This window comes from Orbicella faveolata, unplaced genomic scaffold, assembly GCF_042242905.1.
Source record: "Orbicella faveolata isolate gen_17 unplaced genomic scaffold, um_ofav_v1 contig_47, whole genome shotgun sequence".
Classification (NCBI taxonomy): domain Eukaryota; kingdom Metazoa; phylum Cnidaria; class Anthozoa; order Scleractinia; family Merulinidae; genus Orbicella; species Orbicella faveolata.
Window position 1 is genome coordinate 4,537,645 of NW_028301577.1, and position 19,539 is coordinate 4,557,183.

The 19,539-nt window shown below is 39.9% G+C and overlaps 2 protein-coding genes across 3 annotated transcripts; both read left to right on the top strand.

Annotated features, from left to right (window-relative positions):
• The first annotated feature begins 271 nt into the window (after positions 1-271).
• On the top strand, positions 272-19,346 carry LOC110066472 (transmembrane 9 superfamily member 4-like). 2 transcript variants are annotated; one of them, XM_020773711.2, is made up of 23 exons: positions 272-402; positions 543-665; positions 1,685-1,784; positions 2,607-2,650; positions 2,920-3,032; positions 3,155-3,206; positions 3,971-4,015; positions 4,773-4,828; positions 5,031-5,072; positions 5,292-5,383; positions 5,974-6,014; positions 6,546-6,657; positions 7,133-7,203; positions 12,869-13,001; positions 13,346-13,427; positions 13,722-13,797; positions 14,193-14,276; positions 14,511-14,606; positions 15,118-15,197; positions 15,454-15,517; positions 15,839-15,958; positions 16,545-16,634; positions 17,649-19,346. In XM_020773711.2, the coding sequence occupies exons 1-23, from the start codon at positions 388-390 to the stop codon at positions 17,796-17,798; spliced, it is 1,881 nt and encodes a 626-aa protein (XP_020629370.1). In that variant the 5' UTR covers positions 272-387; the 3' UTR covers positions 17,799-19,346. The 2 variants fall into 2 exon arrangements, with proteins under 2 accessions (XP_020629370.1, XP_020629362.1); XM_020773703.2 differs by having other exon boundaries at positions 336-423.
• On the top strand, positions 7,213-12,813 carry LOC149096853 (uncharacterized). Its single transcript, XM_089278966.1, has one exon. The coding sequence runs from the start codon at positions 8,015-8,017 to the stop codon at positions 8,501-8,503; it is 489 nt and encodes a 162-aa protein (XP_089135092.1). The 5' UTR covers positions 7,213-8,014; the 3' UTR covers positions 8,504-12,813.
• Positions 19,347-19,539: the final 193 nt, after the last annotated feature.

A 19,539-nucleotide genomic window follows, 5' to 3' on the forward strand; every position in this document is an offset into this window, starting at 1 on the left:
AATATGAAGAGAAGGTTTCTCCATACAAGAAGTTTCAGGCGCATGCACTTCTCTGGTTTTAGATTCAGATGGACTAAAAATGGAAAAGTTTCCGAAAAGTTTCCGGGGCTTTCGAGAAACGGGCCCCAGGAGCGGAGGGCCATAGCGGATACTGTGAGATAATAATTCAAGCTTTGAAAGACGGTGCCATAAGGCCCCCGATGGCTAGGTACGACATATCATGTAACAATGAGAAATATCTTTTCAGAAATGTCTTGCCACGGAAGTAAAGTTTCAATCTGAAGTAACGCAGGAAGTAACGCAAGTTCAAATGATTACATTGGCCGCAAAGGACTGGTACTTGCGACGTGGCATGCGCATAAATACAGAATATACGCGGCAACCATCATGGCGGACGCTGAGGTTAGTGTGAAGTCGAAAAAGGTTCGTTTTTCTGCTAAACTGTACTTTATTATTTCCTAATGTAGCTTCTAATATGATATATTGCTTTCTACCAGCCTTGTTTATTAATTTGATCTTTGTTTCTCTCACGCGAACATTAGAAAACAGCTTCGTGGTTATTGTCAACTTTGATCTTCTACGTCAATATTTTGCCCGTCGGGTCATTTTATTTACCCGGAATTGCACCCATTGATTACGCAAGGGGCGAAAAACTGGACGTCAAGGTAGGTACTCGTCAAATTCATGATCAATTATTCGTTTTTTGAAACTATCGGTAACATTTTTTAACCTTTAAGACTTACAGATCTATGACAAAGAATGTGTTTATATACTACTAACTAAATTGCCATGTACTTTTCTTTTTGTTTTATATTTTCATGAAACAGATTATTCTGAGATGAAGTGATCTTGTGTAGAGCAAACGCTGTTTCCTTATAAATATCAGCCATTGTCATACGCATGTATATTTTATTGGCAGTAGAATCGAAATACGGATATCATTTTTCACTCTGAAACTCAGTTGCCATGCCTTCAATTAGTTATTCTCAGCTTTCATTTATTGGTAATAGTTCGTAGCAACACGAGTACAGTGAAGTTAATATTTTGAATTGTCATATTTTGATTTTCGACGAGGACTCAGTTTGCTTTGATCTCAACTGAGAAAATGACATCAGCCATTCAATGGTGCCTTCACCCTATTCAGCCAGTGTGATTTTCTGCGTTACAAATACTGTGTTTGAAGAAGGGCAGTGTTACTCTTTCAGAGCAGCTCATATGGACACAACACGAGTAGCAATTTTTTTTTCAGTCCTAGCTCTTGGAGAGATGGTGTTATCTAAAATACTTAAGAACTAAAAATAATATAAATGAATTACAATTAAATTGCACATTCACAATCACACAAACTACAGTACATACTTAAACTAATCACTTTCCATGCATATAAGTTAATGTTGTGATATCACAGTTCCTGCTAGGTGGTTAGTGATACTTAGCCAGAAAGAGAATGTTTCTTGACTATAAAGTATACGGTAAAAAGTACATTTTTTTTACTTATAGCTTTTCAGTTCCAGTTGATCTTTTTATGTTACAAATATGCATTTGTGTGCCGATCAGGAACTTTTACTCAAGTCATAAAAGCTACTAACAACTAAATGCACCATTGCAAATAATTATCATGTTTTTAGTTTGTGTAACTGTAATCTACCACATCTTGTTAATTGATTTTTTTTGGTGAATGTAGGCAGTTAAAATGACAAGCATAAAGACACAGTTACCATTTGAGTATTACTCCATACCAATTTGCAAGCCAAATCATTTGCTTTACAAGCCAGAAAATCTAGGTAAGATTTAGTGCAAATTAATGTTTCTTTGCATGTGTTTTCTTTAGTTTATAAATATAGTGGAATCCCAAGTTTTAGAACCTCCAAGGGAAATGAAAATTGGTTTGAAATATCAGGTAGTTAAAGAAATGTGGGATGAAATTATAGTGTTTGACCAATGGGAGGGAAACAACTTTTGGTTGAGTTATTGGCAGGTTTGAAAAAATCAAGGGGTCAAGAAATTGGGATTCAACTTTAGACCATTTCAAGCATTTTCACTGTAAACCATAAAATTGAGCATACAGCAGTACTTGTAGTCTTGTTTGTGTCTTTTCAATCATTTTAACAGGATGAATTCTTTCGATGTGTAGTTGGATTTTTATTCCCAGAACTGATCATCATCTTTCTAATATTTCTTCATAATACAATCCAAACCAGTCTATACAAATGCTGTATGGAGCACAGCAAGTGTTTGTGTTTATACAATAATGTGTCCATTTTAAACAGCTTAAAGAAAATGTGTAAGCTACAGACTGAAATCCCAGTCTGGGTAAATAGCGAGGTGTCATCATTAAGCAGGTGTAGTAAAGTTAGATGTAACTGTATAGGTGTGTTGTCAAGTAACTGGACAGCTGGCAAGAATACGTTAATAACAAATTATCATCAAGGTTTCCCCAGGGAAAGTTAATATTATTATTTTATTGTACCACCACTGATGTTCTCAGAGCAAGTAGTTAATCTAAGGCCATTAATAAGAGGTTTATGTTCCAAGCTCGGGACTAAGACTTTGTCTTGTGAAGTACTAAAAACTTTTAAAAAGCAAGCTTGTTTTCTTCTCTTCAGGTGAAGTGCTACGTGGAGACAGGATAGTCAATACTTTATATGAGGTGTGTAGCTACTTGGAAGCTTGGACTTGGTTTACGTTGCATTCAAAGTTATACCACTCTTGGGAATTCTAATCTGCATTTTCATGAGAATTTGATAACTACAATGACCATGATTCACCACTTCTGTCAAATCAGCTGCAGTTAGGAGCTGTTCTCTAACTGGTCTCATATCAAGAACTTAGCAAAATTCTTGAAGTTAAGTTCTTTTTAAAGTGTATCATTTACAATGTCGTACTTACTGGTAAGTGTGTTGTTTGGCTGTCTTGCAGATTAAAATGGCAGAAAACAAAGAATGCACAATGTTGTGCCAGCCAACGACTTTAACAGCTGAACAGTCTACACAACTTACCAAGTTGATATCAGAGGAATATCATGTCCACATGTATGTAGTTTTTGTATAATTGTTGTCTTATACTCAAGTGTGATTTGCATGACTGTATATCTACTGGTAGTGTATTTCTTACTAATTTAGTAATAAGGAGCTTTTGTTATATGCCATTTCAGGGTTATTGACAACCTACCTGTGGCCACAAAATTTGTCCTTGAAAATGGTCAGGTAAGGGCTGTGTATGATCATATGACAGCGTTGTAAATTCTGTCTGCCCTGTTTTTCATCGGACTGCTTTGTATGAAGAGTTTTCTTTATGCTAATTAAGATGAAGCCTGCATTTGAGCCCAGTGGCCCAGTAGGTCGGTGCTTTTCTCCAGTTTCCATACACCAAATGCAAATATGGCGGACCACTTGGTCAGTGCCTGGAATCCTTGAAAGCAAGGCTAATCAGGCTTTGGTGTTTTGTATTGACAATGCTCCCCCAGAAAAGTCTTGCTTCATCATTGATTTGGTCTGTTTTGTCCCGCGCTCCCTACGCATTTGTGTATTCCTGAATGCCACGAAGACTTTTCTGGGGAAGCATTGTCAAAACAAAACATCAAAGCCTGACCAGCCTTGCTGTCATGCAGCTCGTCCCAGGCGCTAACCAAGTGGTCTGCCGTGTTTGCATTCAGTGTTTAGCTTGAAGCAACTAGAGTATTTCTACTCCCCTTGAATACAATGCCACATCTGTAGTTCTCTAGAGGTTACCCCTTAGCGTTCAATTGCTTTTACCCATTTATACACTTGGGTGGAGAGGTATTGTGAGCTAGAAATGTGTCTTTCTCAAGAATGCAGCACAATGACCCCACCCAGGGCTGGCACCTGGATCGCTCAATACACTATAAGCTAAGGCAAGTGAAAATGTTATCTAATTATGTTTTCTTCTTGAAAAGAAACTTTTTTAGTACATGTACATTTATGTTCTTTAATTAATTAATTTGTTACAGGTGCAGTATGACCATGGATTTAAACTTGGGTTTGCACTAGAACAGGTCAGTGGAATAGAGATATTTAATTGGGAAAAAAAGTGTATTCAAGAATCTTATGATTTACACTATTCAATCATAGTAACCTTGTAGAATGGAATTGTGTTTATTTGCCAAAAAAATGTTTACTGTTTAAATGTACATTTATGCCTTTAATGATATGTGTATGTAATTTAGAAATTCTTCCAAAAAGTGTGCAATGTTCTCACTTTCAAATCAGTCTAGGATTTTTACCATCAATGACTCTTACGTGTTAATCATACAACAATGTAAATCATAAATACCTTCACACATGTAATTGCCAAATGAGTTTGCTAGCTGCCAGACAATCTTGCTCTGCACAGCACAATATGTACAGTAAGTTACAATCCAATTCAACTTCTCTCAGTCATCATTATCTGTCCTTTTCACGTCATGCAACACATACATGTAAGGCCTCTGCAATATTCTGACAGCTGGTCTGGAACAGTCCTGTGCTGCCTTTTGGGCCTCACTCAACGAGAGGTGAGCTGAAGCTAGGATTGTTCACTACAGACTATATCCAGGTTTTTTGGGTCTTCCCCCCTTCTTTTTCTCATCTGGCATCCAGAACATAGCTTCTTTCATGATGTTACCAGTCTCCTTTCTCATATATGTCTGACCAATCGCCACTTCCTTCTTGTCAATTCCACGATGTCATCCTTTTCACTCTTGATCCTGTATGCCCGCACCAAAAGTGTTGTTATATTTATGATAATCACTGATCAGATTGTTTTTTTTTCAGAACACATTTCTCAACAATCACTTGACAATGATTCTCAAATATCATACTTATGACAAGTAAGACTGTCTGTCACATTTTGTAGAGCTTAATTAATTGATCTTCTAAAAATCTAGTCACTTCCAAGTTGTAAAATTATTATTTCAATGAGAAAATACTAGACTTTTTCCTGCTTTAACTTGCTTCTGTTCCAGAAATGATTAGTTTCAATTCACCTGTCTTTTGTAACTAAATGTGTATGCAATTCTTTTTTCCATATAGTGTCACATTCCGTGTCGTTGGGTTTGAAGTCCAAACTAAGAGGTGAGAGTATGAGAGCATTGATTTCACCTCAAATAATTATAATATAATGAGTTAACATGTAAATGTGATTCCATCCAGAAAGCAAAGCAAATGGCCACTGACCAAATGCATGCTAATAAATAGCAGTTTCTGTGTTTTGTGTGCATATTGAGGTATGTCAGTGTTGTAGGATGTAGAAGCGATTGTTTGACTTGTGCATAAATCATTGTATACTTCTAGTGTTTCAAGAGATGCAGTGTCAGCGGAAATTGACGGCAATAAGTGCTCTTTCACCTCAGACAAACCTGGAGGCCAAACAATAATTGCTGACCGTGAGTATGATTTTTAATTTATTATAAGTTTTTTTTCAAAATTGGCACATGAGTTCTCTAGTAATGTTTTAATAATTCTGTTGTTCAGTGCTTTGTTAAGGTGTAGAGGGCAAGGGTTAGGGGGTTCTGAACTTCCCACTTTCTACACTATCTCTATTTAATCATCATTTTCATAGCTTTCTGTAGCTACTTCTGACAGTTTCTCCTTTGCTACCACACAATATTGACAATTCTTAAATTGTTTGATAACTACATGTACATGTACTTCTCCCATTTCTGCCATATGAAAAATACCTACTCTCTTTTTCTCTTTTTCTTCCCATCCTCTTATTTCTCTGGTATTTCCATCGTCCTGCCCCCCTCCATATTGGTCTTTTCCACTGTGTTAAAAATTATGTGTTCAATATGGGTAAGTATAGATAAGAGCAATGGTAAGGTTAACTGTTTTTTGGCCATCTCTCTAAAAACCCTTGTAGCACATCAAAATAATTTATATGTAAAAAACAATGTTAATGTGATAGGTGAAGTGTGTTTGTTTGATGGTGATTTCTGAGTACCTTATGGTATGTTTAAATGTGCTTTATTAACAGAGGAGAACACTGTGGCAATGACATATACAGTAAAGTGGGAGGTTAGTAAAATTATTTTCTTGAAAATCATACACTGCCTCCCAATTACATGTACATGTACAAAGCAAACTCAACTAGCAAACACAACTAGCAAACTCAACTAGCAAACACAACTAGCATGAAACAAAACCAGCAAACACAACTAAAAACACTAGCAAACACAACTAGCAAACACAACTAACAAACACAACTAGCAACTGTCAGGAACACAAAAGGGACTTCCATGTACAGTTAGCAGACAAATCTGGCAAATTCTTTAAATAATATCAACTAAGAAATGGTGTGGCAATCAAGTTTACATTGAGAACATTCATATAAGCATGGTGTACATGTATGATGTACACAGTATATTGCCCTCAGCTGATACATGTACATACATGACTGTTCTTGTTTCCTTGATCTGACAATATTTATCAGCTAGTGTCTTTCGACCTAAATCTCAGAACTTAGTCCTAAAGAATAGTAGAAAACAGTCAGTAGGAAGAATTTGAAGATGAATAAGCTTGTTACTGAATAGAGTATGTATCCCACAGGCCAGTAATGTTGTGTGGGCGTCAAGGTGGGACACCTATTTAGCCATGAGTGATGTTCAAATTCACTGGTTTGCTATCGTCAACTCTGTTGTGATTGTCCTGTTTCTGTCTGGTAAGTCATTTTCAATTGTCTTATAATTTTCATTGTTCACATTTTCGTAGTTAACACCATAAAGAGAAGTGTACACATGTATATATACAAGTTAAGATTATTGCAATATGTCTACCAAATGCAGTGTGAAGTTGGTGTATGTATGTCATTGACAGGTTGATGTCCAGAAAAACAGAGGTGGAGTCCAATACACGTTATCGATTCAGCTATTTCAAAACAGGTTTTACTGACTTGCTTAGTTACAGCAAATGAAAATGTCACATTACCTGATGTCCAATTTATGCTTAAGCCCAATCCATGGTCTAGTAATTGACCTTGCTGTGGTCAATTTGTACACTTTTAATGTTAAACCAAGTATTTTCTTATTTCTCCCTATAACTCAGTGGGATCTTCCCTTTTTGAGTACACAGTTATCTGCTTGTTTTGTTTTCATTTGTAATGATCAGCTCCTGACATGTTAACTACTACCTTTCAGCTATTGTGTCCATGATAATGATCAGGACTTTACGACGAGACATTGCACGTTATAACAAAGAGGATGAAATGGTAGGCATTGCTGTTGTTGTCTATTTGCAGTTAACTGTCAAAACCTGTATCAATCTTCCCCAGGCATATACTAGAGCAGAACGCTATAATAAGACAGAGACCTAGATGCTAAATACGATTTGCCCGATAGGGGCCTGGTATGAGTCATTCGTACCACGTTGTCCTTGTTATGTGTTCTCATCATTCTTAAGTGAGAATGCTTGTTTATATTGAATGTATATCTCTGTGAAATGGATAAATTCCTATCTATGACGAGAACACATTTAACCAAGCAGTGAAAAGGCGAAGAAAACACTGACTACAAGTGGATCCTTTTGTCATACGCCACACAGAATGCAACCATCGATCGCAACCGCCATCTTTGTTTTCAGACAGGAACGAAACTATCCCTCGCCGTAGCGAAAGACCATCGCAGTAAGACAGATCAAACTACAGTCGAATGGCAAAGAAATACAAGTGCCTGTTTCCTGAATCTACCTACGAAACAGAAGAAGTGACAGATGTGCTTGCGGCCGTTTTGCTATCGGTCTACTCGCAAGGCACACACACTGCTCCAGGAGTCACTGATACTGCACCAAGTGCCGCTTCAAACACTAAACTCGAAAGAGTATGGCACCCAACAATCTCAGCCGCAGGGTCAAGCAAGGATTGGTCATATTTCCTCACCAGTTGGGGCGACTATGTCGCGGCAACCAATGTCACAGGCAAAAACAAAGTAATTCAACTACTCGAATGCTGTGATGAACAGCTTTGCAAAGACCTCACATGAAATGCAGGCGGCTCCCTCCCCAACAAGACTGCCGATGAAGTTATGGAGGCCATTAAAAAACTTGCCGTGAGGGAGGAGAACACAATGGTTTTCCGGGTTCAATTGCACAACATGCACCAGGACCGGGATGAGATGATTCGTAGTTTTGGTGCCCGCCTTCGTGGCCAAGCTGGCGTCTGCAAGTTTCTAGTCACCTGCCCTGGTTGCCCTAATGAGGTTAATTACACGGAGAACGTTTTGCGTGATGTCTTAACACGTGGCCAGGCTGACAGTGAAATTCAACTAGATCTGCTAGGAGAAAGGAATCAAGACATAACCCTTGAAGAAGTCTTCCAATTTATTGAAGCAAAAGAGACTGGAAAACGATCCACTGTCTGCCTGTCACAAAGCCAAGGTGTAGATGCCGCAAGTAGCCAATACTGTCGTGCCAAACAGGATGACATCAAGCAACGCAAAGTTGGAGACAACAATGATTTGTGCTCCTACTGCAACAAGCGTGGCCATGGCAAGAGCGCCTCGACCAGGATATGAAGAAATGGCTGCCCCGCTTATGGCACAACCTGCGACCAGTGTGGGCGACCGAGCCATTTTGCTAGTATGTGTCGCGGCAAGAGCACAGTGGCAATACTACAGAAGGTGCCATCTTTGACTCACTCTGCACTGAAACAAGCCTTAGCCATTATCCTGGCAGAGATGTCATCAATCTTGACCACCACCTTTACTGCCACCTAACTGACTGTTGGGTCCGACAGCCACCAAACTCCCAACCATTCATCACACTAACAGCAACTGCCCACCCCGAAGGCTACACAGCACTGGGATACAACCCCCCCTCCCCCCCCACATCGCGGCTGACACGGCCATGGCCGACACTGGCTGCCAGAGCTGCTTAGCTAGCATCAAAGTGGTCGGTCGCCTTGGCCTGAGTGAGAGAGATCTGATACCGGTCACCATGCAAATGCACGCCGTGAACAACAATGGTATCAAGATCCTGGGTGCTGTCATCCTCAGGTTCTCAGGCAGGTCTCCATCCGGTGCAACCCTTGAAAGTCAACAAATTGTGTATGTGACAAGCGACTCGGACAAACTCTTCCTGAGCTGGGAGGCCTGCACGGCACTGGGCATGATCACTCAGAACTTTCCTACTGTGGGCGAGACCATCCACACATGCAGCACAACTGAGCCAGACACAGCATGCGACGTGACATCCCCCCCGGACAGTGCAAAATACATGCCTGAGAGCACATCCAGCTCACTGTGCACCTGTCCATGTTGCGAAACACCACCACCTAAGCCCACTGAACTCCCATTCCCAGCGACTGAAGGCAACCGGATGAAACTGCAACAGTGGCTTCTCAACTATTACCGAGCCAGCAACTTCAACACATGTGAACACCAATCACTACCGCTGATGGAGAGTGTCCCCGTGAGGCTAATGGTCGACCCCAGTGCGGAACTGGTTGCGCATCACACTCCTATACCAGTACCACTCCACTGGCAAGAGGAAGTCAAGGCAGGACTTGACCAGGACGTATCACTCGGTGCACTTAAACCAGTCCCAGTAGGAGAGCCTGTCATGTGGTGCTACTGCATGGTCGTATGTGCAAAGAAGAATGGCAAGCCTCGACACACAGTTGACTTTCAGGCACTTAACCTTCACGCCACACATGAGACACACCACATGCAGCGCCCCCTCCATCAAGCACGCTCTATACCCAGTAGTACAAAAAGACCGTCTTCGACTGCTAGAATGGTTACCACAGTGTCCCCCTCCATGTGGATGATCGCCACCTCACCACATTCATAACTCCATGGGGTCGATACCGCTACAAAACAGCACCCCAGGGTTACATCGTCTCTGGTGATGGCTACTCGAGACGGTTCGATGAGATTGTCTCTCATGTCCATGACAACTAAATGCATCGATGACACCCTCCTTTGGGCAGATGACCTTCACAAGAGCTTTTTCCAGGCCGTTGATTGGCTCAACCTCTGCGGACACAACGGAATAATACTTAACCCAGACAAGTTCGTGTTCGGAGCCGACACTGTGGAGTTTGCAGGCTTTGAGATCACTCCAAGCATTGTGCGGCCATGCAAAAAGTACCTTGATGCCATCCGTGATTTCCCAACACCAGTCACCATAACCAATGTCTGCTCGTGGTTTGGACTCATCAACCAGGTCTCGTATGCCTTTGCCGCTACAGAACACATGCTGCCGTTCCACCAGTTACTCCAGCCGGGAACCCCCACTCAAGTGGACTGATGAGCTCAACCAGCTTGAAGAATCTAAGTTGGTGATCATTAGTGAAATTGAGGAAGGCCTGTGCATCTTCGACAAATCAAAACTAACCTGCCCGGCAACTGACTGGTCTAAAAGCGGCATCGGATTCTGGCTATTCCAGAAACACTGCCAGTGTTCATCCACCACAGCCTTCTGCTGTCGCACAGGCTGGAAAATCACGCTAGTCGGCAGCTGCTTCACCCATGCTGCCGAATCTTGTTATGCCCCAGTAGAGGGAGAAGCTCTTGCCGTCACAGATGCCCTTGATAAAGCTCCCTTCTTCGTCCTGGGCTGCAGCAACCTTGTCATCGCTGTGGATCACAAACCCCTACTTAAGGTGTTTGGTGACCGATCCCTTGACGAGATCACTAATGTCAGGTTGCGCAACGACGTAGCAGCAGCCACGGCTGCTCTGACTATTCTACCCCAATTACACGCCTCTGGACACTCATTCTTGGCCGGCATCCGCCATAGTGAGCCACGAGTAGGAACATGCTCCATCACCATTGATGACCTGTTAGCATCATGAGCCTCCTCAGCACTGAGCACAATGGCAGTCACATGGGACAGGGTCAAACTAGCTACAACAAGCAGTGAGGATATGACTCAGCTACTCGACATCATAGAGAACAGATTTCCTGAATTCTGCCATGAGCTACCACGTGCCCTTTGGGAGTACTATCAGTTCCATGAACACTTACACACCGTCGATGGCGTAATCCTCTACAAGAATTGCACAGTCATACCACCCTCCCTCAGAGAGCATGTCTTGACAGTCTTACACTCAGCACACCAAGGCGTGACCTCCATGACCGCACGCGCCGAAAACATTGTCTTCTGGCCAGGCATCACTCACGCCATCATTGCTCTACGGGAAACCTGCAACCATTGTAACCGCATGGCACCATCCCAACCAAGTGCACCGCCCTCACCAACTGTGCCCCCAGCATACCCCTTCCAATGCGTCTGTGCCGACTTCTTCCACCGCAAAGGGGTCAACTACCTTGTGGTAGATCGCTACTCCAACTGGCCCATTGTCGAACGAGCATGGGAGGGATCTAAAGGACTGATTGACTGCTTGCAATGCACATTTGCCACATTCGGCATCCCTGCCGAATGTGCGACAGATGGTGGGCCTGAATTTACCGCTGCTGCCACATGCCAATTCCTGAAGGAGTGGGGTGTACACCACCGTCTGTCATCCATGGCGCTCCCACACTCGAACTGCAGAGCGGAGATCGGTGTAAAGACAGTCAAACGGATCATCACCGACAACACTGCACCAAATGGCAGCCTTGACACCGACTCCCTGCAGTGTGCCATCCTTCAATATCGAAACACACCAGATCCTAATATGCAGCTCTCCCCTGTACAGTGCGTATTTGGCAAGCCAATCAAGGATTTTATACCTATCCTGCCTGGCCGCTACCAACCACATCCTACGTGGAGTGACACGCTAGCCACGAGAGAGGAAGCCCTCAGAAACCGCCACATGAAAGCTGCCAAGAGATGGTCGAAACACACCAAGAGACTCCCACCCCTGGCAGTTGGCAACCATGTATGAATCCAGAACCAGACCGGACCATACCCCACTAAATGGGACAAGACAGGCATAGTGGTCGAGGTCCGCCTGTTCGACCAGTACGTCGTGCGTGTTGACGGCTCTGGCTCTGACTACCCGTAACCAGAAATTCCTCAAAAAATACATCCCAGTGCAGACCAAGCCCCCAAGACTTACTATCGATGATGACCTACGACACCTCAACCTGCTGCCCCCCAGACCAAACAAACAACTCAACACCAATCCACCACCAGCAGAGCTGCCACCTCAATGATGAGTTGTCCAGGCCTTACCAGCCAAACCCAGAGGGGTGTACACCTCAGCAACCACCTCCCAACACGCCACCGGCCAACCCTACTACGAATCCATCGGTAGTGGCGAGTCCAGGTCCACCACCCATCCACAAAACACTGTCCCCTTCCCCCGTGGATGCATTGGTGCCCACAAACTCGGGTAAACCCCCAGCACGGCCAAAGAAACCCCCACTAGCCTTGCGGCAGCAACAAGATTACAACGCAGAAGGACTTCTCGAACAATGAGACAGTCAAGTGACACATGAATGACATTGTTTGTCCATGAATGACATTCTTTTTCCTAGTTTTGTTTTGTTCTTTTAAATTAACAGTTTTAATTCTACAATTATCAGTCTTCACTGCCCCTCAAACACAAGCATGAGGACCACTTCAGACTTGGGGGGAGATAGAGCAGAACACTATAATAAGACAGAGACCTGGACGCTAAATATGATTTGGCCGATAGGGGCCTGGTACAAGTCATTTGTACCTTGTTGTCCTTGTTATGTGTGCTCGTCATTCTTAAGTGAGAATGCTTGTTTATATTGAATGTATATCTCTGTGAAATGGATAAATTCCTATCTATATACAACTGAAGTCCTAGTGAGGTTTAGTTAGGCTATGGCGCAGGCTATCAAGTATGAGGTGTGAGGTGGATTTGTAGGATAGCCAATCAAAAGTAATCTGTGGATCAAAAATATAATGTTGAAAGTCTTTTGGAACGAAACAATTTTATGTTGCATTTGTCAATCACACAGGAGGACACTATGGAGGAGACAGGCTGGAAGCTTGTCCATGGTGATGTATTCAGACCTCCCAAGAGGGCGTGGTTACTGACAGCATTTGTTGGATCAGGGGTGCAGATCTTTTTCATGGTCCTCATAACTTTAGGTAAGTACAACAGAGATCAGCCAAATGCTGGACATTTAAAATGCCTCTCAGAAACTTAATATTGTTAATGATTCAATGCAGTAAAATGTATTATTAAGCATTCAAGGAGTTTCATGTTAATGTCTTGTGAGTTGTTAAGAACACTTAAAAAGAGCAAGGGGCACTCAGCAACACCTTGTGTTTCTCTATGTACTTCTCTGTTGTTCTTAAAAATTCCTGCATGATTGTAATACTAAACAAATGCTTTTTAAGTCCAGTAACTTTTTCCTTAGTAGTGAGTAATTTCTTTTTAAGCTTAATATGACTCAGACATTTAAATATATGCATGTTGTGTCATTAAACAGTGTTTGCCATGCTCGGGATGTTGTCACCTGCAAGCCGAGGAAGTTTGATGACTGCAATTATATTTCTTTATGTCTTTATGGGGTAAGCGTAATGGTTTGAAATTAATGCCTGATTATTTAGGGGGTTCCAGCATTCCCTACCATAGGTAGACCTTCCACTGATTGATTAGACTTTTGCAAATTATGTGTTTATGGAGAGGGAAAGTAGGGGAATTAAAAGGTTTTCAAGAAAGAGTGACTCAAACACCATGATTGATATACAGTGTACATCTATCTGACTCAAAACCTTCAAAACCTTTGAGTAATATTGCCAGGCTATCTTGATCATGACAGTTTCCCATAAATGTCTCCTTACTTGTTCCCTTTCTCTTTGAAGTGTTTTTGCTGGCTATTTTGCTGCTCGACTTTACAAGACATGCAAGGGCCAAAACTGGAAGAAATCTGCTTTACTGGTAATCTTCTGTTTCTGTAGCACTAGAAGTTGTAACAGTTATTTTATAGAATTTTAGTATTAACATTGCAAGTCAGCAAGGCTAAAGGTCTGGCAAAATAGAGGACTGTAGAAAAAATAGCAAGTTTTCAAATCTTTTGGCCAGCACTTGAGTGCACTTGAGTTAAATTGCAATGAATTGTGATAAATTCTTATGACTTGCTCTCAGTTGGATGCAAGTTTTTCTCTTTTGGTCACCCAGTACAAAAGAGCTCAAATCTCTTCATTTACTTTGAGTGTACTTCTTAATGTACTTACAAATTCTCATAATATATTACAGTTATTAAAATTTAATGCTTGGAAATCAATGAAATGTTACAGATAGTTATTATAATAACGTCAATGCTACTTTTTCAGACTGCAACATTGTATCCTGGAGTTGTTTCTGCAGTGTGCTTTGTCCTGAACTTTTTTATCTGGGGACAACACTCTTCTGGAGCGGTAATTAATCTGACTACCCTCATTAATTTCTACAAATTTGCTTACATGTAGCTGTTTTGATAGGTGAATCTCAATTTTGCATACAGAATGTTTGTCAAGTGCAGTCAATACAAAAACTCTTATTGATTTTTGTTATAATATTTTCTGTACTCCAGTTTATTGTAAGTTGTTAAATAGTTGCAGCTATTATTTTGTTATAATTGCTAATTATTACTCGTCTTTAACTTTGTTCAGGTTCCCTTTACCACCATGCTTGCTCTTCTTTGCATGTGGCTTCTTATTTCAGTCCCACTTGTTTTTGTTGGCTATTTCTTTGGATACCGGAAATATGTGAGTACCATTTGGTTGAATGTAATCTGGAATGTTCATTGGTGGAGAAAAAAATCTGTATTGTGGTGATTTAGGTCTCAACTGAAATCTGACTGATCAGCTTAGAAGAATTTTCAAATGATACAGACTTGTCTGATTTTACTTTGTATTTCCTTTTGCATTTGGCAACTTTTTTATGTGTATGGTTCAAACAACTGGCACCTGTTTTATGAACTTCATATTATATGGACACACAAGAGAAGAGGTAGAAAATGATCGGTGATAAACCCATAGAGGTGTAGCACTCTACAAAAACTTCTATGGCTATTCGAGCTTCTTAAAACAGGCTGGGTATAGGTTCAAAAGGGTAACTAGGAAATACAGCCAACCAGACTTTTTTACAACTCCATCATGATAGTAGAATGAAGCAACATCTTTGTTTTGCTCCTGCCCAAACAGTTGGCTACTTTGTTCTCTTGAATTTATTCTGCAATCAAGGTAGTTAATGCAACATTATATTTGTTTTATACAGCCCTATGAACACCCTGTTAGGACCAATCAAATTCCTCGCCAAGTTCCTGACCAGGCCTGGTATATGAGTCCTTTGCCAAGGTAAGGATAGCAGGAATTTCTTCTTTGTAAGGCAGAGTTTTTGTAAGGGATTGGATTTCAGTTTAAAATGTCGGAATCTGTCTAAGTGGGGTTGCATATCTCTTGCATGGTTTATAGTGACTTGTAAACTACTTTTCAGTCTATATTGGAAAACAAAACTTACATTGTTCCTTGTGTACTTTTTGTTATGAAGTCTATTTACAAGTAAATAATAAATTGTGCAATACCATAACACTATTGTTTGCAAACTCTTCAGTAACCTGATGGCTGGCATCCTTCCATTTGGTGCAGTGTTTATCGAGCTCTTCTTTATTTTATCTGTAAGTAAACATGACTTTTTAATAAAGAAATACATATCATTTTGTAGGTCCAGAAAAAATTATTATATTATTATTTATTGAAAGTAAAGATATAGCCCAATGGGCTATATATCTACTTATTTATTTTCACATTTATAATGAATCCCTTTATGTTGTGTCCCCAATTAGCAGCAATGCTAAATACCCCCAGACACTTTTTATAATTCTGAATAAAGGTTTTGTTGTTGTTTGTTGTTGAATGGATGTTTTTACGGGACATATTTGTCATCTTTTCAGTTTTTTCGCGAGTTTGCATAAACTGTCTTTGTGATCTGTTTTCAGGCCATCTGGGAGAACCAGTTCTACTACTTGTTTGGTTTCTTGTTCTTGGTATTTGTGATCCTTGCCAGCTGTGTCTCTCAGATTTCCATAGTGATGATTTACTTTCAGCTTTGTGCTGAGGTGTGTTTTGTTATTATGCTCAGGAATTTGCACTGAGTACAGTGTATTTTGTCAAATTTAAGTGTCCTATGTCTTTAATAACCATGCATGCTCACAGGCTGGCATGCAGGATAACAATTTTGTCAATTGATGAGAAGTCATCAAACCTCTTTGAGGTGGCTCTGTCAGATTTTTTAGTCCAAGTTCCTCTCAACTTTGATCAACTAGAGCATCACAAAAATCAGTCCAACAGAAAATCAATGAAATGTTATTGGTGTATTAGAGAAACCAGTTATCATAGCAACATGATGATGTTATACCCCATTTTACATGACACCAAAGTAATGACTTATTATTAAGGGATAATTTTGTAAATATGACATTTTTATCTGAAACTCTGAAGACCCATGCATTTGATATATGACCTGACTTAGGTGGCCTGTTAGTTTTGATATAGGCAGAATTCCATGGGAATGATAATAGAAGTTAAATAACAATCGCAAATAGACCCCTCCCTTCCCCCCTCCCAAAATAAAAGAAAGACAATTAATTTTAAGCTTATTTGAAATAAATAAATTTATTTTGTTTATTCTCGCTTTTGTTTCAGGATTATCACTGGTGGTGGAGATCATTCTTCATGTCTGGTTCCTGCTCCATTTATGTGTTTTTCTATGCTATATTCTACTTTGTTACAAAAGTGAGTTTCCTAGTATTTGCACCTAGCAGGTTCATTTGAAACCCAACAGTTTTGTTATGGGCTGTGGAAAATACCTGTAGACCCTGTAATTTATAAATTAAGTCCATCTTGTTAGCAGGGTTTTTACATGTACATGTAGATCTGAACATCTAGGCTGTAGTACATTCTTTGATCATGTTACCAAAAAGAGACCTGGATGATGGTTGGCTTTATAAGGCAAGCTGTCAGTTGTGTAATTAAGCCTAATTGAAAGTCCTTGTAAAAGAAGTCATTCTCAAGACAGAATGGGCCTGTGGCTGCTTTTGTCTTGACAACTGTTTCAGGGTGCAAAGAAAACCAGTTCTTAAGCTTGCTAATTGGGCAAGTTGTAACTGTGATGTGCTAGCTCAACAGTCCTTTTATCTAGCCCTCCAATGATACTACAATAATTTCTCCTCTGACAGTATTTCCAAGGTTTGAATTCCTCATATCTTTCCCCAGAAAATTCACTTTCCCATCAAACAAGAAAAGGAAAAAATCCATTAGCCTGACTTCAAAATCTACTAGCTGTGGGCTATTGAACACAACTTTCTTTTCACACTGTGTTTAAGTTTCCGTCTCCATTAGTAAGAGCTGGATTTGTGTTCAGTGGTCACAGACTCCTCCATGCTTTACGTAATTTGCCAACTCTTCAGCCTCCATTTATTTTAAGTTTCCAAGATGTGTTTCAAGAGAAACATCTGTCATAGTTAAATTTTAATAACCCAAACCCTAACAGACTCAGTTGCGACAGCAGGTGTTACACATGAGCTCACGTAACTTAATTGACTGATGGAAAAACCATGTATAAATAAAGGTATCTTATCTTATCTTATCGTATCGTATCGTATCGTATCACATCGTACCGTATCGTACCGTATCATATCGTATTGTATCTTATCTTATTTTACATACTACTACATGTAGCATTAAATATAAACCATGCCTGAATTAAAAATTGTGTACACTCACCATGGAATTTTTTTTTCTTTTCAGCTTGAGATTGAGGACTTTGTTCCTGGTCTGTTGTACTTTGGCTACACATGTATCATGGTGTTATCCTTCTGGCTGCTAACTGGGACTGTTGGATTTTATGCCACGTACTTCTTCATCCGACACATCTATGCAGCTGTAAAAATTGATTAACAGCAAAAACTTATTGCAAGTTGTAAATGACAATTATTAGTGATATCATTGTGTAAACCATTGAGCCGGGGGAAGATAATTTTTTTAAAGTAAATGACAGTGTTTGTCTTTAATAATAAGTGACATTGTCTGTTCACTGCAGAGAGGTATACATGTATGCCTCATTTCATTCATGCTTGCTCATGGGACGACTGAGTTACAAGGCTTTTAATTATTGCAAATGTGATAGTTCATCATTCTAGAAGATTTGTAGCTCTTGGTAATTTTAGTGTTTCCAAATGATTGTACAGCCAACCAGAAACCATGATGGTTGTGCGACGCCTTATGGGTGTCTGATTCTACATACCTGTTTTGACAATACCTCAAGTGCTATAATTATGAAACTAAGTAGTCAGTTCCTAGCAAAATTAATTAACGGGAAATAACTTGGATACCAAACATTTTGGGTTCTTGCTATTGTTCTGTCAAGAGAGTCTGTTGGAACAGGACTGAGTTTGTGACTTGTGAATATTTAGGATTTAGCAGATTGGCTGCTCTTGCAAATAAATTAAAACTTATTTATTGCATGCATGTGGGTCACATGATTCGAAAAAGTTCCAATCATGGAGATAGAAGGAGAGACAAACTTCAGGGCCAGATGAAATGAAAATCTGCAAAATTATGTTTACAACTTGTTGCACTGATTTCACTTGTTTTTACTTCCTCTTAGCCTCATTAATTTTTATCGCTCAAGGGTTCTGCAAGGATGCACCTTTAGGCTAAGAGATGACTATTCCAGTTTATAAGTGGTTTTCACTGGTAAAGAAAAATGTTATTTAATAGTTGATTAGTTTTGATGTTTGATCTCATGGAATGGATCAAAGACATCAACCACAAAACAGGAACATGACAGTAGGGATTCTCCAGCATAATTTTATTTGATGTTTGGTTTTGAGGGATTATATCAAGAAAATGTTTTTAAATGGGAAACGAAAGACTGCTGTGTTTCTTTTTTGCCAAGACTAATGACTCAGTTTGTCTTTACAAGGTGTTTCCAATACTATTAACATAATTGTACCATTAGGCAAGTTTGTCCTTCTTACAATTTAGAGCTGTAAAGTGACTGATGTTTGTAGCAGCTGTTATATAAGCCTATTGTGTTGATTTGGATGGCTTGGTTTTTGGATGTTTGGTTTAGGATCAGAACCTAACTATCTTTTTCAAGCAAATGATTCCTGTCACATAGTTATACAATTTAGCTGCTGCCTACTTTATATTAACAGCATAAATAGTAGCAGACAGAACTAGCGAAGATGTTTATGTATTATTATGTAGCTATGAAGTAAGACTTGCTTTTGATATTTTAAAATTGTCTGACATTCAGTAGCTTCATAGATTAGTGTACACTTGTATCCATTTGGTAACAAAAGGTGGTGGTGTGTTAGAAACTCTCTGTCAACAAACTATTAGTATAATAAGCTTGTTAACCACTCCCTTTTAGACATCCCACCTGCACAAGTAAACAAGTTATAGAATTTGTGGTCAAACAAAATAAATTTAAGATCCTGATCATTTGGAGTTGTATGAATTTTGTTAATTGAAAATGTTATCCTTGCTCAAATTTTAAGAAATTGAATTATATCAACAGAATTTAATATTTATTTATCACACAACTAAGTTAGTTCAGAGGGCCAATAACTAAAATCAACCAACTAGATTGCTCCATTGCTGGTCAAATATTCTCTAAGTGTTGGACTGGGCA

Excerpts from the sequence above, each read along its gene's own strand:
- LOC110066472 (XM_020773703.2), top strand. The coding sequence starts at position 388 with ATGGCGGACGCTGAGGTTAGTGTGAAGTCGAAAAAG. Across the intron at positions 5,073-5,291 it reads TTTGAAGTCCAAACTAAGAG|TGTTTCAAGAGATGCAGTGT; the intron begins GTGAGAGTATGA and ends GTATACTTCTAG. Across the intron at positions 14,277-14,510 it reads GACAACACTCTTCTGGAGCG|GTTCCCTTTACCACCATGCT; the intron begins GTAATTAATCTG and ends AACTTTGTTCAG.
- LOC149096853 (XM_089278966.1), top strand. The coding sequence starts at position 8,015 with ATGGAGGCCATTAAAAAACTTGCCGTGAGGGAGGAGAACACAATGGTT.